Here is a 27,016-nt window from a genome sequence, read left to right on the forward strand (position 1 = left end):
GTAACATCTCTCGCACAAACTGTTGGCCCAGGAAATATCTTGACAATATTTTTTGAAGGAGTTTTAGTAAATTTGCTAAGAAGAGATTTCTTATACCATTTAGTTTTTTTGTCTTTTGCTATAAAATAATCATTGTCTTCATCAAGATCTGAACTGTTTTCAATGTTACTGTTTGTGTCCGAGTCAATCGTATATTGATTTTCGTCATTCAGATCAACTTCTGATTCAGTGTCGTGCTCCGTTTTTTCTATTAGCTCGTCGTCTGAAGTATCTGGGTCTCCACCAACATCTTCATCAGATTCTTCCTCAAATATAGCTTGAGCCATAGCTCTAAGTTCATCTTCTGAGAGTTTTTGGAGATTTCTTACTAGTACACGATCCCTGCAAAGTAAATATTTTGTAGTACCTCTCGATTTATAAACGTTACGAGAAATATATAGAGGCAACGTTTGTAATTTTTATTATTTATTTCTAATTAATATTTCAAAGAGACATGACCGTATTGCTATGGAAGAAAGAACATGAAAAAACAAGACCACAAAAACAACTAGAAGGTCGTTAAATAGTCTAATAATAGGTACTCACAAATATCCAAATAGATAACGGTATATTAAGTTATGAGAAAATGCTGCTAAATAGACGTATCTTTTGACAAATTGAAGGTTACTTCACTCGCTCTGAGGCCGTCTGTTCTTACGTGATGATATCCTTCATAATCCCTAAGAACAATATGATTTTGTTTAAAATTGGTTTCTTTTAGGCATAATGTATTTGGATTAGTGCCACTGACAAGTTGTTGGATTCTTTCTAAACGGTAAAAGAATCCATTAAAATTATACTGAATGAGAGTGAAAGTTGTCGTGGTTTGGATTATTAAGAATATTGTGAAATGGTTGTTTTACCATAGCCAGAATTATCAAAAAATATTTGTGATTCTAACACTATCTTTACCGCCTATTTCTAAAAATCTTTCCTACTTAAGTTTCTTTACTTTTCTTGTCAACTTATTTTTAAGTGATATGGTGGTTACGTGTAGATAAATTTCAGACATGTTATTATGAGATTACTACTTTCTGGAGCGTTTTCGAGAAAGATTATGAGATTATTTAGTGGAGTAGAGAAGCTTTGTGGTTTTGCTTTGGTTAATCTGATATTTTTAATTTATTTCTGATATTTATTTTTATCTTTTCCCGTGTTTTGTGTCTTTTCAACTTTCTTTTTCCATAGAATCGTTAGGAGGGGCATCAACATCGAGCTTGTAATTTCAGAATTAGATATAAGATGTTCAAGAGAGTGGAAGTGTAGTATGATGACTGAACTAGAAACTGGTCTTTTTGTCTTTGTTTATGCCCATAAGATTATTGTTCTAAGATAGTATTTGATGAGTTTTTGTTGCCAATAATTGTTCACCGGAAGATTAAAGAACATTGGTGTTTTGACAATTTGTACAACTTGCATTTTTATGGCCTGCTTTCTTACAGCTAAAGCATTCCATTTTATTTAAAGATAAGAATATACGGTATCATGTGTGAATGAAAATTCAAGAAACACACAACAACTGCCTTGGAGAAGCTCCAAACGTGTCCAAATACGTGGCTAAATGGTTCCTATTCTCAAAATAATGTCAATTAATATTCTCAATAGTGATGTATTGCGGTTACCATAACTCCTAAATAAATTAAAATCAAACAAAAATGTCATTTAGATATGTTAACAAAATATCAATTTTTACTCTTCTAGTTGTAAGTATTGAAATATTCACTTTGTTTACATATAATAATTAATATCCTAATAAATTTACAGTTTTCTCCTGAAGAAGTCACAACATCGTGACGAAATATTGAGACATAGAACAAATCGACACCTCCTACGTAAAGTATCGTAACCAACAAATTTCGGTTTTTCACTTTTTTTTCCTTTTCTTACTTCTAAGTATGCTTACTTTTGTCCAGGTATACAATCGTATGTTCTACTAGCGATATTATACTGAGAGCGAAGATTTAATTGAAGAAAGTGAACGAAATGAATGTATGTACTATTATTGTGTATTGATATTTGGTTGTAAAATGGGTATTTTAACGTGAACGTAATAATTTTTATCTTTACCGACGAAAAATAAGTTATAAATATTTACTTTACTTTACGTTGTTTGTGCTATTAAAAACAATATAGCGTTTGTTAAATAAGATTTTACACCGGAAAATAAACGAAGACCCTACCAAGCATTTCTAGTTCCTATGTATTTGTCCCAAAAGAGGTTGGAAATATTTATTTTTTTTTATTATTTGAAAAGTAAATAAGGACTTTTGGTTATAAAAATTAATTTAGTGCTATTTTTTTCATTTTTTAAACACTGGCAATTTTATGAAAAGGTTTCCACAGAATGTTATATTAGAACTAAAAGTGCTTATTCACTTCTTAGACTACGAGAAAACTAATATCCTTAGTCTTTTATTATGTTCTGTAAAAGACTAAGGATAGCAACGAAAAAAGAATAAAACATTATTTCAAATATTTTTCAACTTCGTAACTAAATTCAATGATTTATTGATTTACTTTGAAATAACCCTGATAAAAACAACACAAATATATTGAAATGCAGTAAAAAACCGGAAAATAAATAAAAATTATGTCGTATGTATATGATACGATGTTTTACTTTGGCGTTTTATATTGTTTTTTTATTGTATCTACTATTTACCATAGATTACTTCATTTAGTTATTTAAGTTATAACATAACATTATACGTGTCAAAAAAACTTTACATTTAACTAATTTCATTTTCTTTTTCCAGAATCTCCAAGTACAGAAGAGTTCAATAGAACAAATTATGGATTTTTTGTCAGATACAGTTGATAAAGATTTTAATAACGTTCCTCCTTCCTCGTTTTCTGGTAAATACATATTTATAAATTAAGAATAATAAATATAATAATAATAATAATAAATAATAATAATATTTATAGGTACACAATGATAACTTAACATTGAATTATTATTATTAGTATTAAGGCGCAATTTTACTCTCATTTATAGACAGAAAGTAAAGAGAGAAGATAAGGACGAATTCATATGTGTTTGTAAAAAGGCCTTTTTTAAATACTTTCTTTATAAGTGAACAGTTTGTCCACACTGCCTTGCAAAAACTGGACGTTACTAACGGTTTGATATAAATAGATCAGATGTTATCACAATCATCGTAAGGTATGAACAGAAGACGTTATCAAAAGTGTTTGTGATCACATCAAGTTCATTTAACCCATAGAATCTTATTATAAACAAAGTAAAACTGATAACCTTTATTTGGATAGCGATTTGAATTTTCATCGATTATTTGATTCATACAAGGAATAGTTTGACGAACAGCTATACTCCTCTATAGCTAATACTGAAAGGCAACACCGTGATATTATTAACGAACATTTAAAATTGAGTTTTTACGTTCCCAAAAAGAACCAATGTGATAAATGTTACAGTTAAAAAAACAAATCTAAACCAACATTGCTTGAAACAAGGATTTATCAATCACATCTGAATAGTAAAAATCTCACGCATGAAAGAAAGTGTTTTGATAAAAAGTAAGCTAAAACCTCTAAGGGAAAAATATTAACAGCTACATTCAATTTTCAGAAAATACTTTCTTTATTATCTTTATTATAAACGTAAAATATCAATATTCAGTGAAATGAAAAAGACAGTCAAGATTTGATTTCACGTACAAAACGTCTATGTATATGTTTATACGTATTTCGTCTTAATAAGACTCATCAGAACAACTATTCATAGGCGTTCTCAACGTGAAAATAAATCTTTCCTGTCTTTAAGAAGCAACACTAAAATGGCTTCGAAACGGACGCAATAGCGACATCTGATAAAAAACCCGTAAAATAGTTTCGAAACACAATTCAGATTTTTGCCTTAATCTGAGCCTTCTAAAAATTGCAAGGCAACGCAAACGTTGATAAAGATGTTAATAGAGACATGGGGAATCTAAAATTTGCACTCCACGACATGTCTCCTCAACTAAGCAGAAATCATTAGCGAATTGGTTTCTTGTACTCATACAGAGTAGATCCGAATAAAATGAAAAAGACAGTAATAAGGCTCATCAGAACAGAAATCTGAATTGTGTTTCGAAACTATTTTACGGATTTATTATTGTGTTGCTTCTTAAAGACAGGAAAGATTTATTGTCACGTTGAGAACGCCTATGAATATCTGTTCTGATGAGCCTTATTAAGGCGAAGTACGTATAAAAAGATACATAGACGCTATAGGATATAAGCTATTAGAAAGTAGAGAATACTACTACGATTTTAGTGTAGAATCTTCACCAAGTTATATTAGAAAGAAGTTACTCATTGTTCTTTGGTAAAGAGATTGTAATTTTTATTCAACAGAATTTAATAACCAAGCTAAGGGAAATATACACTTGAGTGCAAAATAATCGGCTCAAAAGCGATATTTGAGATTACACCTTCTGTTTCAATGTAAGAATTATCAAAATAAAAAAATGTAATATGCAAACAATAACTTTATTATTAAACTTACAAAAACTTCTATTGCATTATTTGAAAGACGCATTTTAAAAATAATATGCAATACAAACAGAGTTTCCTAAATAATCATCATTGGAACTAACGCAAGAAATACTTTATGAACAGAGAAATCATCAGTTACAACATGAATTTCTTAATTATTCAGTATTTAATATTACCACCCTTACTCCTAATTAAAAAGCATTCGATAAAGTACGACATAAACATTTAATGAATGTCCTGAAATCAAAGAAGATTGACTACAACAACCTCAGGATCATATCAAATTTATACTATAAACAGCGAGCAAAAGTACGTGTTAACGAACAGCTGTCAGAAGAAATTGAAATTAGATGTGGAGTAAGACAGGGATGCGTATTGTCGCCAATTCTTTTCAACGCCTACTCCGAAGAGGTCCTGAAAAAAGCTCTTGAGGGTGAAACAGCTGGAATAGAGGTAAATGGAGTTCCCATTAACAATATTAAATATTGTTACGACACTGTGATTTTAGCCGAAAACATTGAAGATCTTTAGAGACTGGTGACCAGAATAGCAGAGTATGGAAAAGAGTATGGTCTAACAATGAATGTCAAAAAGACGAAATTTATGAGAATATCGAAAACTCAAAGAAATAACGAGAATCTTCTAATAAACGAAACCAACGTCGAACAAGTGGACAAATATGCATACCTGGGAACAATGATTAACTTCACAAATGATTACAATCAGGAGATAAAAATAAGAATAGAAAAGGCTAGAGCAAATTTCAACAAAATGAGAAGAGTTCTATGTACCAGGGATTTAAAACTGGAACTAAGAGTTAGGTTGGCGAGGTGCTATGTTTTTTCGACCTTATTTTATGGAATGGAATCTTGGACCTTGAATGCTACATCAATGAAAAAACTGGAATTATTTGAGCTGTGGGTGTACAGAAGAATTCTGAAAATATCATGGACAGAACACGTCACAAACAAAGAGGTTCTGAGAAGGATGAACAAAGAAATAGAAATTTTAAATTCAATAAAAACAAAAAAATTGGAATATCTCGGACATATTACACGTGGAGAGAAATACACCTTGCTCCAACTGATCATGCAGGGAAAGATCCAAGGAAAGAGAAGCATATGGAGGCGTAGAATGTCATGGCTGCGCAACCTGAGAGAGTGGTACGGATGTACATCAAATGAACTTTTCAGAGCAGCCGTCTCAAAAGATCGAATAGCTATGATGATTGCCGACCTCCGCCGCGGAGATGGCACTTGAAGAATAAAAAGACTCCTAATTACACTTTCCAGTCGATTTCGCATGGATCGGATGACTATTCTAATAAATTCTTGAGGCATTGCTTCCCATTTATCATTAAGTGCAGCTCTCAATTCCATTATGCTCCTTGGTGCATGATTTCTGTTCCGGACCCTTCGTTTAAGCTCATCCCAAACATGCTCTATTGGATTTATGTCCGGGCTCAACGCAGGCCAATTAATTGTAGGTATGGCGATCTCAGCCAGATAGTTGGTGGTGACTCGTGCGGTATGACATCGTGCATTATCATGCAATAAAATAAAGGCATTACCAATAAATCCCGCGTATGGAACCACATGTTCCTCCAAAATGGCTCTGATGTAACGATCCGCCGATAAACCTCATCAATGTCCTCCACCAGGCACGAAAACCAACTCGGTTTTCCCATCCATAGAAATGCCTGCCCAAAACAATAACCGCCTCCATATGACACAATTTTTCGTATACAACAATGAGCAAATCGTTCCCCTGACCTTCTATAGACTCGACGCCTCTTTTCGTTGCCATTTAGGCAGATCCTACTTTCGTCGGAGAACCACACCTCGAACCTCTCTAAGCTCTTCTTTGAGATTAGCACCAGTCAAATATCGATTTCTCAGAGATTTAGATACAAGAAATCGATCATCTCTCTCTAGTGTTATTCGTTTACGACCTCCTCTTTGTCGGCAGACATAATCACCAGTATCTTGGTACCGACGATACACTCAGGACACAGCAGATTGGCTTCAATTTAGTCGATTTGCCACGGCTCTCTGGCTCAGGTCTTCTCTCAATAATGCTACTGCTTGAGCTGCTTTGACGGATGTGGTATCCATTTCTTATGAAGTTGCGAACTTAATTGACTGATGGTTTGCTATGGAAATTGATGCTTACGATGTTCACCGAACGCGTTAAGTGGGTGCGTGTCGATTTCAATGAGTCAAATTCTGATCCCCTCTCTACGTATTGCATTATTTATTTGTAATACGTCACCCGATTTACTAAAAATCAAAACTTTTTTTAAACTCAATAATGAGGTTAATAATTGTATACTAAATATTTTTAAATTTACACTTTTTTGATTGAAACAGGAGACGAACTTTCGCAAAATAATTTTGAGTCGATTTTTTTGCACTCAAGTGTATAACTGATAGAAACAGTTACAAATAATAATGTCTAAATAAAGAAAAATTATTGCTTAATTTTTGAAACTTGTTTACCTTAAAATAAAAATCTTTCCTTAATCTGAAAATTTTCTCCCTACTTATACCAATAATTTTAACTTCCGAAACTTTCAAAATGGCCAATTTTCGCTACGAATTCAAGAAGCAAACTTCCCAGATGGCGGAATTCAACTAAATAATATTTTTTTGAGTGAATCCAATTTTAAAAGAAGCTTTCCTTGTCTTATTACCGCATCCCAAAGGTACAAAAACAACTATCAGGAACTTTCATCTGCGGCACACTCAGTGGAAGTGTAATTTTATGTTAAGTGATCTTGAGGGAAATTATACGCGATTCTCACCTCTGGTTCACACGTTAAGTATAAATAAAATTACAAGTCAAGCCCGCTTGTAAATTAGTACCTACGCTAAAAGTTAATTTGATTATATTGTAATTTGCTGAATGCAATCTGGACCACTCTACAGAGCTCGACCCTTTTTAACAATGAAATATGGCCATCTACTTTTGGTGTTCTCTCATTGTTTCTCTGAAAAACACCCGTTGTAATTGTACGTAACATAACACGGTTAGAGTTAAATACATTTAGGAGTATAAAGGTGGTTTTAGAAGGGGATTATATTTTTAAATACATTTTTTTTAATTCAGTGATACTATCGGATAATGTAATTATTCTATTATTTATTACTGGGTTTTTGTTGATATTAAAAAATGTTTTCCGTGTTTCGCGTTTTTTTAGACTGATTTAAAATTATGTTTTTGTGGATTAAAACTAAAAAAATACGTATATATGCGTATCTGACAAAACAAAACACATTTTAAATAAATTTCTAAAAAACAGTATAGCAGAATATTTTCATTTAAAAATATATATTATGTAGAGTTGGGCTATGGTGGTAAGTACCAATGTAACAATGATATGGAGGAAATAGTCACAAGAAGTAGGAGTGGGCTCACAACACAAAATGTGTGAGAGTTAATGCAGTTTGTCTTGCTGGCTATGCCAGAGAACAACCTTCTTCTTTAGGTACCTTCTCCTCTAAGGAAGTTGGTAATCATCACAGCTATTTTCACTTTTGAGATTGCAGCTCTGAACAATTCGATGAAACTACAATTATACCACTTTCTCATATTGTTGAGCCAGGAGATGCGTCTTCTTCCAATACTTCGTTTTCCCTGTATTTTTCCCTGCATTATGGTTCGTAGCAATACATATTCATTCCCTCTTATAACGTGGCCGAGATATTGTAACTTTTTTATCTTAATCGTATTCATGATTTCCATTTCCTTTGTCATCTTTCTGAGGACCTCAACATTTGTTATTCGGTCTACCCAACTTATTTTTAATCTTCTTCGGTAGGTCCACATCTCGAATGCTTCAAGTCAATCGCTCACCTATTTCTTTAAGGTCCAGGCCTCTACCCCATACAGCAGCACCGAAAACACATATGAACGTAATATTCTTATTTTGAGTTACAAACTAGGGTCTTTACTGCATAATGCTTTTCTCATCTTATTAAATGTTGCTCTAGCTTGTCCAATTGTCGTTTTTATTTCTTCTCTATACTCGTTATTTTCATTATTAATTGTACCAAGATATCTGTATTTTTTTACTTTTTCTATTGGAACCCCTCTTATGTTTAAAATGTCTTGTTGTTGTGTTTTGAAAATTGTCATAAATTTTGTTTTATTAGCATTAAGCGTTAGTCCGCTTTCCTCACTAGCATTTACTACCTTATCTAAAAGTGTCTGTAGATCTTGTATATTATCTGCAATTAGTATAGTATCATCGGCATATCTGATATTGTTGATGGGTCTGCCGTTGACTTTTATTCCAATTGTTACATTTTCGAGTGATTTTTTAATTATTTCTTCCGAATATAGATTGTGCAATAAGGGGAAGAGTATGCAACCTTGCTTTACTCATCTTTAGAGATGAGTTCTTATTCTTAAGTTTTTTTGTCAATGTGTTTATCTTTAAGTAACTGTATAAGACGGTTGTGTCAGACCTCATCGAACGCCTTATTTTAATCAATAAAACAAACATAGAGTGGTTGGTTTACATCCATACATCTTTGCATGAGGACGTTAAATCCAAATAATTCCTCTCGTGTACCCATGGCATTCCTAAACCCAAATTGGGTTTCAGTGATGTCTTGTTCCACTTTTCTGAAAATTTTTAAATGGATAATTTTTAAGAATATTTTTAGTGTGTGACTTATTAGACTGATTATACGGTGGTCATTACATTCCCTTGCGTTAGGTTTTTTTGGTAATGTAATAAATGTTGATTTGAGCCAATCTCTCGGAATAATACCCGTATTATATATAGTATTATATAAGTCTACTAATACATTGATCTGATCTTCTGATATTAATTTAATTATTTTAGTTGGAATTGTGTCAGGTCCCGCAGTTTTATTAGATTTTGCCAGATTTATTGCATGTATTATTTTTTCCTTAGTTATATTTGGACCTATATCATGTTCCTCGCAATCGTTTATGCTATCTTGTTGTGTCCTGTCGTCCTCAAACAATTCTTGGACGTATTCTCTCCATCTGTTTAGTTTGCATTCCATACCATTCGTGTCAACCAGGGTGTTACTATTATTGGGCCGTCTTATACCTGCTAATTCTTTAATTTTTTTGTCCAATTCAAAACTGTCATGATTATTCTGGCGTTCTTCTATCTCTAAACATTTGTCGTTGTACCACTTCTCTTTAGCTGCCCATATTTTTATCCTGATCTCCTGGTGGCTTTGTATTCGTTTAAATTTTTGTTTTTGTATGATCTTCTTTTGTCCATTAGTTGCCGGATCTCATCTGTCATCGATGGAGTCTTAGCTTAATCGATTTTGTGACTATTCAGCGTATCTTTAATTGGCATCATTAATGTGTTCTTAAATGTTTCCCATTTTTCATTGGAATCTTCATTATCATTGATTATTGTTTTGCTTAACTCTTCGTTAATTTTCAACGTTAGTTCTCCTTTTACATTTGGATGATTTAGCAGAGTGCTTATTTGTTGTGTATTTTGTTGATTTTTTATTTTCTTTAACTGGATTTTGAATTTTACGATTATTGGATTGTGGTGTGATGACACATCTGTTCCTGGATATGTCCTTGCCGATTTGATGGAGTTACGGTATCTCTTATTGATGATATAGTCTATCTGGTTTCTGAAATTTTTTTCTTTGCTATCCATAGGTGATTTCCATGTATATAATCTACGTGGTGGTAACTGAAAAAAGAGAACAACCAGTAGACACTTAAGGCAGGATTCGGCCAATTTCCCACCCCTTTAATAATAGTAAAAATAGAAGAACTAGAGAAAATAGATGAAAAACTGCTCACTGAATGAGCGTAATGAAATAAGAAAATAGCTCTAAAGAATGTTTAAACGACAGGAAGGTATCAACACATACTTTCCAAAGTATCCTGTACTGCTGCCAAAGTTGTATTATCTAAGTACTTTTTAAAAATGGAAAAATAGATACTAATAAAACATATATTATATAAAACCCACTTTAATCCCTAACCTGTTGGTAATCATTGATTTACACAGACAACTTAAATTTACTTCGAACAATTTGATATCCCTATTCCTAACAATAATATATATTTACCTCTCACCTATATAATGTACTACAATTTTACCTAGTTTAATAATAAAGAAATTCCTAATATATATATATATATATATATATATATATATATATATATATGTATTTCCTGACTGTGATTTTGTAAATAGAAACTTTTTTATTTCCTGTGTTCGTCGGTCTGCTGTAAATAAAACTATTTAACTTTTGCTTAAACGTTTTGGGCTATTTGCCATTTTCAATAAGCACTTTATTTTATAATCATTACATTATACAATTTTTATAAATAAATAAACAAATATTTTATGTTTACGCACTTTAGAGGTTTATCATGGATTAAAAAATTGGTATCCGACATTGACAAATGACATCTGGAGGGTATCTTAAAACATGTGTTATTCAGGGTTGTATCTTAAATATCTGCCATGGCGCGTTTAAACACAACTCTATTTATTAAAATATAATACATATTGGAAAGATCTTTGATGCCAGGCTTATTAACACATTCAGTGCCAACCAATTATTTTGGATGTTCGCCTGAGGCCGTAACTTAACATTGCTAAATAGTTGAATGTAAAAGTGTATTATATACACTCGCGATCATAAAATCCGGGTCACCTTGAAAATTTCAAGTTTCTGGAATATTTTTGCCTCTGGTGCAGTAATAACCTTTTTTTTAGAATAGGTAACGTATTTTTTATTTGTCATCAATGTTTGTTTTGAAAGAAAAAAAGAACGGTTTTTTATTGTTTTTATTGAAAAAGCAGAAAACAAACCAAATTGTTGATAAAACAGGCATACGAAAAAAATGGAAAATACAGATCGTGGTAAAATGTCAGTGAAATTTCAATGACTAATAATGTGTATTGCCTCCACTTGCTCTAATGACCTCTTGCAGACGACGGGGCATACTCTCAATTTTTCTCCAGATTACATGTTGTGGTATGTTATTCCACTTTCTCACTAACAGATCCTTAAGCTCCTGTCCCTTGTTAGGAGGAGATGTTAGGGGTTGAATACGTTTTTTCAAATCGTCCCAGATATGTTCGATGGGATTCAGGTACGGAGACCTAGCTGGCCAGGGTAACCTCGTAATTCCAACCTCGTCAAAGTATTGCATACTGATCGTGGCAACGTGCTTTCGCGCGTTGTTCTGCATAAAAACGACGTTTTCTCCAAGCCTGGCCATGGTATGCATAACATGTTCTTCCAGAATCTCCGTAATGTCCCTTCGTGTAGTTAAGGACCCATTTTCGATGAAGGGTAATTCTGTGCGGAAGTCGGAAGATACACCTGCTGAAGCCATGACCGAGCCTCCACCAAATGGTATTCTTGGAGCAATGCAAGCTTGGGAAAATCATTCACCGCTTCTCCTCCAAACTCTTACACGTCCATCGGATCCAGTTAGGAAGAAACGGGATTCATCTGAGAATAACTCTTAGCTCTAATCGTTAATTCCCAATGCGCCTATTGTCGAGTAAAAGCTAGTCGTGCAACTCGATACACCAGGCAAGTGGCGGTCCTGTAGCCATTACCCGAGAAGATAGTCCAAAAGAACGAAATCTTCTCCTGAGCGTTGCAACGCTAACATTGCGATTTCGTACTTCCTGTAGACGATTTCGATGCATAATCGCAGTTGAGGTTCGGTTTCGTAAAGTCTGAAACACAAGAAAACGGTCATCTCGTACCATGGTCATTCTTCTTCGTCAAGAGCCAGGTCGTCTGGATAGCAAACCCTTCTCCTGAAAGAGTTAAAGCACTCGTTGAACCGTAGAAAGGCTTACGCCAACAGTTCTTGCGACTTGCCGTTGAGTGTGACCGTCTTTCACAAGCGCAACAATTTGTGCCGTTTCATCAACAGTCAAGGGTATTTTTGGCAAAAAATAAACAATAATAAACACTAATAATGGCACTAATAAACACTAATGGTGGCAATAATAAACGTTTGTTCGTTGCGTTTACAGAAAGTCGAAGCACAAATGAGACATTTAAAACAAGCGGCAGTTACAGGTATCGTTCATTTTTAGAAGTGTGCGCTTTCCCGCGAAATCGGCTCTATTGAAATTCGTTGTTGCACAGGAAACCGACAACAATTCCCAGAAACATGCATTAGTTTGTATTTGTGTTATTATTATTTACAATAAAGCTCGTTAAAAATGAAATATCGGTGATTTGCAAGGTGACCCGGATTTTGTGATCGCGAGTTTATTTTAAACATTGGTTTAACATTTCATAGACTAAAATAGGCTTTTGGAATAGTTTTGTATGAAAGGCTGGTGGCACACGGTGTGCGTCGTTCATATATACTGAAATGTTTACACTAAAATGATACAACAGACACTGAACAGAAAATTTATTAAAAAAGAGGTATTTCACCCAAAAAAAAACAAAGAAAATATATACACAAAAAATATCTATAATTTTTTGTGATATTCTGCAAAGCAATTTTGTAAACACAGCCCTGGTTCTCCTTCGCATGAAGAACAATAATATTGGGTACACGTTCGAATCTTTTGTTTGCTGCATTCCCTACATCTTCTCCTATGCGTTCTGTCCAACTTACTCGCTAAATGCGTAGTGTCCAACTAGCGTGTAGGCGGTAAAGATTTTTCCGATAACAACGTTTTTATAACTTGCAAACGGTAATCATAATATGTAAGTTTTACGTTTGAAGCTCTTCTGAATTAAAGAAAAGAAAACTGTTGAGAAACATAATAGACAAAAAATGTATTCCGAGCTTCGTATACCATCTCAATGTTTTCCTCTCACTTGAATAGTATGAAAGCACTTAATCCTGGCGATCAATATCCTGGCCAGACATATTTGCGTTGTATTTCGTTATAGCCTTTGGTTTCTGTACAATGTCTCCTCTTTTTGTTTGCGTCTCTCTCATTTCTTCCTCAAACTTCGTTGACAGAAATGGGAACTCTCTCTTATCTCGCCATTTACTAACTGCAATTCCCTCAAGATATTTGGTAACTATTTCGCCTTTCTTAATTTTTGCGTCAATAACGACTTTTGGATTTTATTTTCTGCCTCTTCGGAGAGTACCGGTAACATAAGTTTTTTGATCAAGCAATTTCCGACATAAGGGAATACTATTATAAAAGTTGTTCATATATAAAGAATGTCCTTTGTTCTTGAACCCTTTTATCAGTGACAATACCACTTTTTCAGTATGACCTGTACCATCAGTTTCACCTTGAGCACTACTGTATACATTGCATCGCAACACCATACCATCCGGGTTCAGTTAATATATACAATTTTATGCCGAACTTGTGTCGTTTACCTTTTAAAAATTGGCGAAAAGATAGTCTTCCGCGCCACAGCATCATGGACTCATCTAATGATAACGATTTTGCAGGGTAATAGATTTCATCCATTCGTTTATTAAAATAATCTTGAAGATTTCTTATTTTATGCAAACGATTGCCATAACCAGGATCTCCCACATGACGTGCATTTGTTGAAAAGTGAAGGCACCTCATAATGATCATGAATCTATTTTTTCTACTCATGTATTTTTGAAAACCAGGAATAGCAAACAGTTCATCTTTTTTCCAGTAGTCTTGTAACCGATTGAGTTGTACATTTCCCATTTGGAACCACATGCCAAAAAAAATTTTTAACTCTGCTAGGAAAAGCGGTTTCCAATCGGTTATTCTGGATTTAGCTGAAGTGGTACGACTTAAAAAAAATTCCTCTGCGTAAATATTTGTTTGATCTACAATGTGATTTAGTAATTCATCAGTTACAAGCAAACTAAAAAAATCATATGGTTATTACTCACAGGTGGTGGTACACAAAATCCAGGTATTCCAGTGAAATCAATTGTTTTCAAATCAGGAGTGTTATTCCAGTCTGGAAATAATAATCTTGTTTGAGGGATATCATCATCGTCGTCGCTAAAAACATTGTCAGGATCATTCACAATATCAGCCTCAACTCTATCGCTGTCAGCATTATCATCCTCCTCCGACCAAGAATCATCTGATGGAACTACTAGATCTTCCTCTGAACTTTCCCACAATGAATCTGCTAATTCTTGCAGCTGTTTACTCGACAATGGGATCTTCAAATCACGTTCTCTACATACACGCTTCGAACTAGACGGTCCTGCAACGTCACCATCCATAACTATATAAAAAAAAACACAAAATTCCGAAACCGCTAATGCACGTATATATTTTAGAATATATCTGAACGGCCATCAAAAACAGAACTGACTCTAACAAAGACCAGAGCCCATACTACTTGAGAAAAGTCACGTATGCGCTCGACGCACATGGTGCGCCGTCGGCCTGTGACGACAATAGCCGATGGCGCACGGTGTGTGCCGTCGGCAATGAAAGTGTTAATAGAATAGATTATTAATAGAATACGGATATTTTTTAAGTGAATCACCTCTAATATGCAGCTTTTGTTGTAATTTTGTTCTTTTTTCAAAATCTTTACATTTTCAAAATCAAAAGAGTTATTTTCTAGAGAATGTTTGGCTAGAGCTGTTGTGTTTAATTCGTTGGTCTGTACACTATGTTTGTGTACAACAACCCTTCTATGCAAACACGCTAATACCTGCACTGTAATTGAAGACACGAACCTACTGAAGCCATTTTATTGTTGCTTCATTTCGACGGAAAGAATTGTTTTCACGTTCAGAGCTTCTGTAAAAACCGCTCTGATGAATCCTGGTAGGACAAAATACGTATAAGCGAAAAAACAGATTTACTATACGTGAAATCAAATCTTAACTGTGTTTCTTTTAAAAGCGTTAATTCAACTACAGCTTTTAAGAACCAAGGTAAAAAATACCTAGCGACCTTGTGTCCTATGTATCCTTATACACTGGGTGAATATTAAGGGAGTATATCTGTGAATGTCCAAGCTCCAATACAATAACCCAAATTATTACTATTTTAATTGTTGTATTAAATGTTAGCGCAACAGCTGCAGTTAGAATGTCTTATGGCAACACAAATACATTTCTCTTCGAGAGGGCTATTACGCAAAGACATACCATCTCTACTAAGCTATTTACCGCTGTGTTGCAAAGTGCTATAATAAACAACAATTGGGAGAATATTGGAGTCAACATAAATGGAGAATTTATGAACAACTTGAGATTTGCAGACGACATAGTCCTTATTGCAGACCGGGTGGATCATGCCTGCCAGCTTCTTCAAGACTTTCAGAGCTAGTTAATACGAGTTGGACTTAAAATTAATTTCTCCAAAACACAATATATATATATATGACCAACCTAGTACTCGCGAAAAACATCTCAACTAACGGCACGCAAATTGAACAGGTGTATAGCTATAAATATCTGGGCTACGAGATTAAATTTGAAAGAGATAATCAAACAATTGAGCTAAACAGGAGAATAGGACTGGCATGGGCGGCTTACGGAAAACTGAGGGAAGTCTTTAGATCAGATATTCCCATGTTCTTGAAAAGGAAGGTCTTTGATCAATGTGTACTCCCAGTTCTAACGTATGGAGCAGAAACATTAATCCTTATCAGAAAAGTAATCAATAAAATATATGTGGCACAGAGAGCGATGGAGAGGTCAATGCTGAATATATCCCTTAGCGACAGAGTATCAAATACAATAATTAGAAGAAAAACTGGTGTCACTGATGCAGTTCAAATTATTACAACATTGTAATGGAGCTGGGGGGGGGGGAGCATGTTGCCAGATTAAAAGATGAAAGGTGGACGAAGAAAACTGAAAAGAAAAAGAATAATTAAATGTTTATGTTTTACATTTTTAATTTGTACCGACTTTGACTTGATATAAAACTTGTGTTTACATATGTTTGTAAACCAAATATGACAGCCGGTTTATCAATCATAACAGGCTTGCCAACTCTTTAACTACACAAGTACCTAAATTTAACAAAATAAAATTTATTATTAAATACATACCATTGTTTTTTTTCTGTTCGTGGAATGTGAAGTGCATACCTGAAACAAAAACAAAATATATGTAAATAAAAAAAAGAAAAAGACCTATAAAAACTCTTAAGAATTTTATGTGATTCTTTCGCACCGATTCAAGATTGCAATCGTTGTATACAGGGTTTGCCACTAAAAAGAGTCCATCCATATGGCAATATTCAATTGATTTTGTGAAAATGCTGAAATAGATTGAGTTTTATTTTAAAGGGGATATCTTTTAACGATATCAATATCTGTCATTTGTCAACCCCCTCATTTTAAGGACAACAAATATTTAATTATAAATAGGGAATATACAAAGAGACACTTCATTAGACAGGTATTTTGCTAAAAAAATTCAGGCACCTGTGATTTTTCTTCAGCTAAACTCTATTTTTGCAGAAAGTATCAATTTATTGAAAGTGTTTCTTCTTCTTCAAGTGCCGTCTCCATCAATGGAGGTTAGCGGTTATGGTGGCAAACGTTTGTCTATCTTCAGCTGTTCTTAAGAGTTCCTCAAATCCAAGTCCTGTCCAGTTTCTGATATTACGTAACCAGGACAATTTTTTTCTTCCAATTCCTCGCTTTCCTTCTATTTTGCCTTTTATTATCAACTGAGGGATGTAGTATTTCTCGTTGCGCAACAAATGCCCTAAATAACTGGTTTTTCTTCTTTTGACTGTTCTCAATAGTTCTTTTTCTAAATTGAGTCTCGCTAGTACTTCTTCATTTGTTTTTCGTGCTGTCCAAGGAATTTTTAAAATTCTACGGTACACCCACATTTCAAATGCCTCTATTCTATTCAGGGATTCTATTCACTGAAAGTGTTTACCTCTTAAAAATTAAACGTAACACTTGTTGAACACACTTGTTGAAGTGTCAACTTCAAATTTTGTCCGTCACGTCAAAAACTATATTAAAATAGAATTTGTCAACATTAATGAGAAATTTAAAAAATTTAACGTAATTAAATAACTAGATTTTAGATTAATAAATTCATAATTCAAATCAGCTATAATTATTTAATTAAATGTTCAAAATGATATTCATCACGGTGAATACAAATATAAAGACGCTGTTCGAATACATAATGAAAAATTTGAAGCATTTCATGGATTACTAAACTAGACATTTATGCACTATTCATCATCCTAGTTCTTTCTATTCATTTATTCGAAGCATTTTCGAGTGTTTCGTTTGCTTTTTAAGTAACGCTTTAGGCAAACGTCCAGGTAAGTAAATAGGGGGATCTTACTGGCCATTTAATAAAACTTCTTCGATCAATCCATTGCCTGGAAACTGTTCCTGAAGGTCATGCCTTATGTTTATGTTAGAATGTGGAGGTGCGCCATCTTGTTAGAAAATTGTTTAACCCTTAACTAGTCGCTACATGGTCAAAAAGACCGCACGTATTAAAAACTGCTAATATTTCGGAAAAAAATTACATTTGGCAACCACGGCCTTCAGTAGCTCACTCATTCGATACAAGGAGCCTCAGTACTAAATCAGAGTAGCGGGAGGTTTGTTGATTAGGAGTTATAGCGCAAAGGTCATAATTTCCGCGCGCGTTTAGTCAGCTAAAAAGTTTTTATAAATCGTTTTATTGTGTTTCTTATTACCTTAAGGTAATAAGAAACACAATAGACAGACATTTGTATAAACGCTAGTTTTTTTAAATAATATACTACTATACTTTTGTCTTATTGTTTAGTAACCTTTTGAATATACCACTCTTTCTTTTACTATGTAATTAGTCATCAAATTTTAAATTACTTTGCAGCAAATTACTATTACGATATTTCATAATTTTCTTTGTTCTATTATTGAGAATCAAATATTAATTTTTTTAAATTATAAGCTACAGCAAACTTTTATATATAACTTGTTTGGCTTTATTTTTAGAATGGACTATGAGAAGGAACAAAGGAGACTTCAAGGACTCATGGAAGAAGAACCGCTTGATATAGAATATGACGACGACTATGACGAGAATGAAGTAAATCCGGAAGTTATTGATGAGAGGTCGGAAGATTCGGAAAGCGAACAAGAACAGGATTTAGAGGAAATAGGAGAAGTTTTACTGAATAATGTACAAGAAGAAAGTGTTTTTAGGGAAAAAGATGGTACAGTGTGGAGAAAGCATCAAAGAAAAAACAAAAGGGTACGTATGAGCAAGCCTAATTTGGTAAAATAATCACCTGGGCCTAATAGATTTACGAAAAAGTAGACATTTATGAAATATGGAGTTATTTCATTGATGAGGACATGATTTACATAATTGTAGAATCCACTAATAAATACATTGAAAGTATAGCAAGCAATTTCTCTAGAGAGACGGATGCAAAGCTTACAAACCCATCTGAAATTCGCGCTCTTATAGCCCTTTTATATTTGGCAGGGACATATAAATCCCATCACCTGAATACAGAAGATATCTGGAAAACTAATGGCGAAGGTATCGAAATATTTAGACTAGTTATGTCCTTATCCTGATTTCGGTTTCTTCTAAGATGATGAAGACGTCTTTTTATATTATTTTGTAATATGTTACTCTACTTATTAAACCTTAATAAAATCGTGTTTTACTTAAACTAGTTCCAAATACTTTTATTAACACAAACTAAGAAGTAAAAGACCAAACGGTCGTTTTGACCACGCGCGACTACTAATTTTCAAAAATTCCTAGCGACTACTGAAGGGTTAAATGTCTTTTAACTAATTCTATATATATATAAATATATATATATATATATATATATATATATATATATATATATATATATATATATATTTATATATGTATATATATATTTATAAATATTTTAATAACTTTAATAGGAATAAAATAAGCCCCGGTTTATCAAGATCCATTTAATCAAATTATCTGGACCAGCTCAAGAAATTAGCTTATTTTTCAAATCAAAGAAAATCCCAGAAATAAATTAAATTTCTCAAAAACTATAAAACCAATCTGGCTCATTTTTTGTAAACAATTCAAACACGATGAGGCTTTCAAGTACAGGTACATTTAAACAAATTTTAATATATAATATAAAAGTTATTAACAGTATCCAAAATATCGATTTTGCTATTCAGTTTGCAATAACTTTCTAGTTTATTATCCAATTTTAAAATAGCATGTCTCATATTGTGTATCTTTTCTTTATATGAAAAAGTTATCTGTTGACGTCAAATCTCTAGATAGACAAGTTTTTAAGTTACGATCAAAATGAGTTTGACGTTTTGATTGTTTATTTAAAATATTTTCACTAAAAAATTGATGAATCCCTAGATGAGAGTCTTTTTGTAATATCTTATACTTCACATGTCAAACCCGTCTATACAGTTGTATCGTGTTCTGTTGTGTAACTTAATTGGCCTATTATGCTTCAAAATAAATACAAGCATCAAACTAATAACTCATTGAGACAATTTCTTCTACTGATATGTAAATATTTATTTATTATTGTAACACATTATAAAAATGCCTCATGCAACTTATACACCAGTTACCATTAGACTGAAACTGGTCTATTTGAAAGACACTTCATGTTTTATACCTAACTACTTCTAGATTACTTACTATTTATATATTACTGACTACTTTTTACATCCTTCTTATCCCTTAAGCCTTCTCAGGGCATAGTGACACTCGCCCTGAAATATTATTAGCTTGCTGTCTCAATTTCTGTGATTCTGTACAATATGGACGGCTTCCTGTAGGGATTTTCCCACCAGAGACTTTATTTGGTCTGCCCATCGTGTTGGAGATCTTTCTCTTGGTTTTCGGTGTTCTACTTTCCCTTCTACTGCCAATATTTCGATGGTCCCCATCATTCCCATGGTCCCCATATGTGGACAAAGTAAATTAAATATGTTCGGTTTTCTTTTTCCAGTTTAGATTTTTGAGGGCCTGAAGATGTTGTATAACTTGTAAACAGCGAAACTGGTTGTCCACTCTTTATTTTAATATAAACCTAAGAAACGTAAAATACTGATTGTAAGTATAAGATCTTTTTTACCTAATTTTTGTGAATATGTGCTTACATCAGCAACCCTTTCATCCTATATTTAATTTTAGTGGCTTTTGGGAATCTCCTTCGTCGAAAACACTAGGTTTTTTCATCAGCCCCGTAACGGCAAGTAGAAATGACGATTTTGCGGTTTACAAAAATGAAAACTTAAACATTAAAAAATGAAAATACAATAACTCATATCAACTGATTTAAAAATTTGCAAATTTAACATAGTAACTATTATGAAGATGACTTTTTGACGATGTATTGTATTGTAAAAGTTCAGCTTTCACCGCGATGTTTGTGTTTTGTCACAAGTATTGACTTTCGTCTTGAAGACAACAGTCAGACAGAAACACCAGAGATTTAATTAGAAATGAAAGATTCAACAAGTTTAATTACACCGTGCCCCACTGAATTTACACAATAAACAAAATTAAAACGCGTGGCCAACCTTCCTTAATTCTGACCCTAATAAACTTCAGAATTAAATCCTTTTCTCCACCTTTTTACTTCTCACGATGATTTACAACTTTAAAGTTCTACAATACTGGATCGTATATTTTAAAATTGGAATTTAGGAAAATTTCTGTGACACAAAGAAGAATGGGGAACATTATGTTAAAATATATACACAGTTCTGGTAAAATATTGGTATATGTGACTTAATATCTTAAATGATTTGTGCACTACATTTGAAGAAATAATGTATAACACGTACGAAGACGGAACAGAAAATAGTTAATTTTGATGAGAAAAAGTACTAATAAGGCTGGTTCGTACATTTATACAAGCGAAATATTTCAGATTACTTGATATATATTTCCAAGGGAAGTTGTTCTAAATTTGGAATTGTCGATACGTTAATGAGAGTTACAGTGAGCAAGGATAAAGAAATTCCTTAACATTCTTGAAGTATCCTCCTGACAGGACTGAGTCAAAAACCTGAAGGTCTAAATTTTGGCGTTGTGGAAAGCGAGGAACTCGTTAGTGAGGTTGTAACGATATAAGCGTCACATATTTGGTATTTTTATACAAAATTCGTGTAATGAATAACCTTTGTAACTTTTGAAGCTCAAATATTTCTAATATTTCGGAAATAAACGATCTTCTGCTAGAGTTTAAAATGGAAATTCGTACGAAAATTGATGTTTCTAATAATAAAATAACTAAGTTAAATAATAAGATCGGTCCGATTAATTTATTTTTAAGTCTACCAAATTCAGGGACAATGTTACTAACGAACGAAGCTGTAGATCAACAATAAGTGCTAAAGATATTCTAATCAGAGGCGTACCAGAATCTTCCTCTGGGGATGCACAAAGCAGAAAAGATGACGATGCCAGTAAGGTTAAACTTGTCTTGGAAACTATTGGCTCTGAGGAAAAGCAAATTACCTTCTATAGAGTCGGCCAAGCCAACCAACGATTTCCCTGAATGATAAAGGTAGTAATGGGTTCGAAATACCATGTTGAAGATATTTTAAGGAATAAAGCAAATCTTCTGTAAAACAAAGGCACGGAAAAATTCTCGATAATTGATGACGACATGCCCATCCTACAAATCTGTTTAAAAGAACTCCGAAATTAACTAAAAACTCGCAAATAACGGTGAATATGATTTAACTATCAGATACATTATTGACACTTTTAGGATCACAAAATTCAATTTATAATTTTTAGCCGACAAATTTACTTACTGGCTATTTCTATATACTAATTTACAATCACTTTCCGCTAAATTTGACGAATCTGTATACACAGTGCAATTTCTTAAACCGCACATTGTTTGTATTGCCGAATCCTGGCTTAAACCCTCAATTACTAACTCATCTGGGAATATAAATGGATGCACAGTATATCGTAAAGACATAGAAAATCATGTGGGTGGCTGTGTATCCATTTATTTGTCTAATAATATTATCACAAATTTTAAAATCGACATTAAGCTATTGGATATTACTGGAATAGATGCAATTCAGGTATCTGTTGCTAAAAATTCTTTTTGTCTTAATTTAATACGTATATATCGTCCACCTGTTCCACTTTCATATGATAATGTTTTCTTTATAAAACTTAAAAACTATAATCTCTTGATAATCTTATCATTGCTGTAGATTTTAATTTCCTAGAGATCACCAGCCCAATAATTTCTTTATTTGACGCCGCAAATGCTCATTATTTGTTTAAGAGCTCTTTAGTAAATTTGAACCAGATACAACTCACCAAAGAACCTACTAGATAATAACCAACCTTCTATTTTAGATCTAGTACGTATTAACGACAAACAGCTAATTTCATCTCTCGAAGTCAGTTCTCGTATAGGAATGTCAGATAATGCAGTTATAATTGCTCACATCCAGATCATTCAAATACTACCCCGCAAAAATAATATTGTAACATATGCTACTGGCGACTTTTCTGGAGTTGACACTAAACTCTCTCAAACCTCTCATTAATATGGACTGCATTTCTGGATACGTTCCATGACATAATTTCTACAAATACCATCTTCCCTAAGATTTATAAAAACATCCTTAAACCCTGGATATATCGAACAGCAATAGAACAAATTAATCACAAACGACATCTCTATCGTTTGAATCACATGGGCTTCTCAGTGATTTCCCAAACTCAAATTTTTCAAATAACTGTCAAACATCTCTAAAAACTCTAAGACAAAATTTTAAAGCAACTGGTATTGAAAGTGGTCACATTAAATAGTCTACCAATACAAATATATAGGAAAGTTTCCATTTATCTATTTCAAAAATCCAACCAAACTTTATGCTCTTCTGACAAAAAGTCTTCCTAAACTCTTTCTTAGCACTTTCACTGGTTTTTTTCTAAATAATTTAAGGATGCCTATCTACCTGCTATTAAGTTTAATCGTGTCGACGCATCCTTACAGCAAGTTGAAGTCACAGTGAATTATGTCATAAAACACTTAATGAATCTTCGCACACCCGATTCACCTAGTTTAGATATTTTAACACCAAAACTGTAAAAAACATACGCAGACACACTTTCAATACCCTTATACCCTTAGCGCTCATTATGCAGACTTCTTATGTCCACGTTTCCTTATCCCTTAGTTGGAAATTAGCGTCCGCCATCCCTGTTTTTAAAAGTCAACAAACTCGACCTCAAGAATTTTTCGTCCGATTAGTTTGCTGCCAGTAGGTGGCAAAGTCATTGAAACCGTCATTTCCGAGGATATAATTAAATTATTTCTCCAAGAACGTGTTATTCCAACACAACAACATGGATTTGTCCTTGGTCACTCTGGTAGTTTATCTTCTTCTTCTTCTTCAAGTGCCATCTCCGCGGCGGAGGTCGGCAATCATCATAGCTATTCGAACTTTTGAGACGGCTGCTCTGAAAAGTTCATCTGATGTACATTCTATGTTGCGCAGCCATGACATTCTACGCCTCCCTATGCTTCTCTTTCCTTGGATCTTTCCCTGCATGATCAGTTGGAGCAAGGTGTATTTCTCTCCACGTGTAATATGTCCGAGATATTCCAATTTTTTTGTTTTTATTGAATTTAAAATTTCCATTTCTTTGTTCATCCTTCTCAGAACCTCTTTGTTTGTGACGTGTTCTGTCCATGATATTTTCAGAATTCTTCTGTACACCCACAGCTCAAATGATTCCAGTTTTTTTATTGATGTAGCATTCAAGGTCCAAGATTCCATTCCATAAAATAAGTTTGAAAAAACATAGCACCTCGCCAACCTAACTCTTAGTTCCAGTTTTAAATCCCTGGTACATAGAACTCTTCTCATTTTGTTGAAATTTGCTCTAGCCTTTTCTATTCTTATTTTTATCTCCTGATTGTAATCATTTGTGGAGTTAATCATTGTTCCCAGGTATGCATATTTGTCCACTTGTTCGACGTTGGTTTCGTTTATTAGAAGACTCTCGTTATTTCTTTGAGTTTTCGATATTCTCATAAATTTCGTCTTCTTGACATTCATTGTTAGACCATACTCTTTTCCATACTCTGCTATTCTGGTCACCAGTCTCTGAAGATCTTCAATGTTTTCGGCTAAAATCACAGTGTCGTCCGCATATCTAATGTTGTTAATGGGAACTCCATTTACCTTTATTCCAGCTGTTTCACCCTCAAGAGCTTTTTTCAGGACCTCTTCGGAGTAGGCCTTCGTAGTTGCGAAAAGAATTGGCGACAATACGCATCCCAGTCTTACTCCACATCTAATTTCAATTTCTTCTGACAGCTGTTCGTTAACACGTACTTTTGCTCGCTGTTTATAGTATAAATTTGATATGATCCTGAGGTCGTTGTAGTCAATCTTCTTTGATTTCAGGACATTCATTAAATGTTCATGTCGTACTTTATCGAATGCTTTATTATAGTCAATAAAACATGCGTATATATCTTGATTGACGTCCAGGCATCTTTGTATTAGTATATTAAGTGAAAAAAGAGCTTCACGTGTTCCTAGGCCTTTGCGGAAACCAAATTGTGGATTATTAACGTCTATGTCCAGTTTGTGATATATTCGGTTATGGATGACTTTAAGTAGTAACTTTAGCGTATGAGACATTAAGCTAATGGTGCGGTAATCGCTGCATTCTCTTGCGTTTTTCTTTTTAGGGAGACAAATAAAAATAGATGTCAACCACTCTTTGGGTAATACGCCTGAACTATAAATTTGGTTCAAAAGTGTCACTAAAACATCAATGTGCTTCTCATCTAGAATTTTTAGGATTTCTATAGGAAGCATATCAGGTCCAGGGCTTTTCCCGCTCTTCATTGTTTTTAATGCGTGCAATATTTCTTCTTTTGTAATATATGGACCTATTTCTTCTGACGTAAGTTCTATGTACTCCAGATCTCCTCTTTCATCATCGAACAATTCATCGATATATTCTGCCCATCTTTGTATTTTCTCGTCTGTATGTGTTATAGCAGTACCGTGTCTATCCAGAATTGCACAGGTGGGATTTTGTTTTCTTAGTCCTGCCAGTTCTTTGACTTACTTGTGTAGGTTAAACAGATCATATTTATTTTGAAGGTCTTCGATCTCTTTGCATTGCTCTTCAAAGTATTTTTCTTTTGCCTGCTTTATCGTCTTTCTAATCTCGTGGTTTATCTCTCTGTATTTATTGTTATCCTTGTTTTTCAATTGTCTCCGTTGTTCCATCATATTGAGTATCTCGTCATTCATCCATTCCTCTTTTCTCCTTGAGGAAGTCTTTAATATTTCTTTACAGGGTTCCAGTAGACAATCTTTTAGTCGATTCCAGTACTCGTCAATATCGTTGGTGTCTGTGTTCAATTTGTTGCAGTTCACATGCAGTTCATGTTGGAGGCATTCTTTTACTTTAGGTTCTTTAAGTTTTCTTGTGTCTATTGTAGGGATTCTTTGATGTCTTTTAATATTTTTAAGGGTGAGTGTAATTTTGGCTATAAGTGGATTGTGATCTGAGGCCACGTCTGATCCAGGATATGGTTTCACGGCTTTAACAGCAATACGGTATCTTTCATTGATCATAATGTAGTCTATCTGGTTCCTGACTACTTTCTCCGATGTATCTGCGGGCGATCGCCATGTATACAGTCGTCTGTTTGGTAACATAAAAAATGTGTTTGTAATAATAAAGTTCTGCTCTTGACAGAATTGTAACAGACGGTCTCCTCTCTCGTTTCGATTTCCCAGACCATAGTTTCCTATACACTTTCCGCTTTGTCCCTTTCCAATCTTTGCATTGAGATCACCTAGGACTATCGTGATTTCTCTTGTTTTCGTTGTTCTAAGTGCCTCTTCGATATCTCGATAAAATAATTCTACTTCTTCTTCGTCGGCATTCGTCGTAGGAGCATAAACTTGTATCAAATTCAGTTTGGCATGAGATGTCACTAACTTCAGTACCATTACTCTTTCTGAGATAGGGAAATAGCATTCCACCGCTCTATTAGATTTTTTTATTAACTATTACTGCCACGCCGTGTCTGTGTTATTTATTCTCGCTACCGGAATAATATATTGTGGCTTCGTCTGTTGAAAAACAACCTGAGTTGGGCCACCTAGCTTCACTGATACCCAGTACATCGATATTCAACCTGTTCATTTCTTGAATAACATTGTGCATTTTCCCAGGCTGAAACATGCTCTGAACATTCCATGTTCCTATTCTAGTGTTGGACAGTCTTATTTTTTCATCTGCGTTCTTTTGACAAGGAATTCGCTGATTAACGACCTGAGAGTCCTTGTCTTCTTCTCCCCTGCCGGATCTTGGCTTCCGAGGGCCATGATCAGTAACGCCGTTATTAGTTTCTAAAACCATGATGATTTTTACTAGGGATATCCATGGGGATCTTTAATGTAGTGGTTTTCCCTTGCCTTCTACATCCTTATGCTGTTGACCAGTATATTGGTTCCTCCATCTTCGAGATCGATTTCTCAACCTCAGGACAAAAGGGTGC

General features: G+C 33.8%; 1 protein-coding gene across 1 annotated transcript in view; it reads left to right on the forward strand.

Annotated features, from left to right (window-relative positions):
* LOC140442783 (uncharacterized) overlaps positions 1-27,016 on the forward strand; it is a 45,122-nt gene that overhangs the window by 5,983 nt on the left and 12,123 nt on the right. The window contains exons 2-3 of the mRNA XM_072533756.1: positions 2,796-2,895; positions 18,450-18,708. Coding sequence (XP_072389857.1) covers positions 18,451-18,708 — 258 coding nt within the window. The 5' untranslated portion in view covers positions 2,796-2,895; position 18,450. The remainder of the gene's footprint in view (positions 1-2,795; positions 2,896-18,449; positions 18,709-27,016) is intronic.

Source organism: Diabrotica undecimpunctata, chromosome 6, assembly GCF_040954645.1.
Source record: "Diabrotica undecimpunctata isolate CICGRU chromosome 6, icDiaUnde3, whole genome shotgun sequence".
NCBI lineage: Eukaryota > Metazoa > Arthropoda > Insecta > Coleoptera > Chrysomelidae > Diabrotica > Diabrotica undecimpunctata.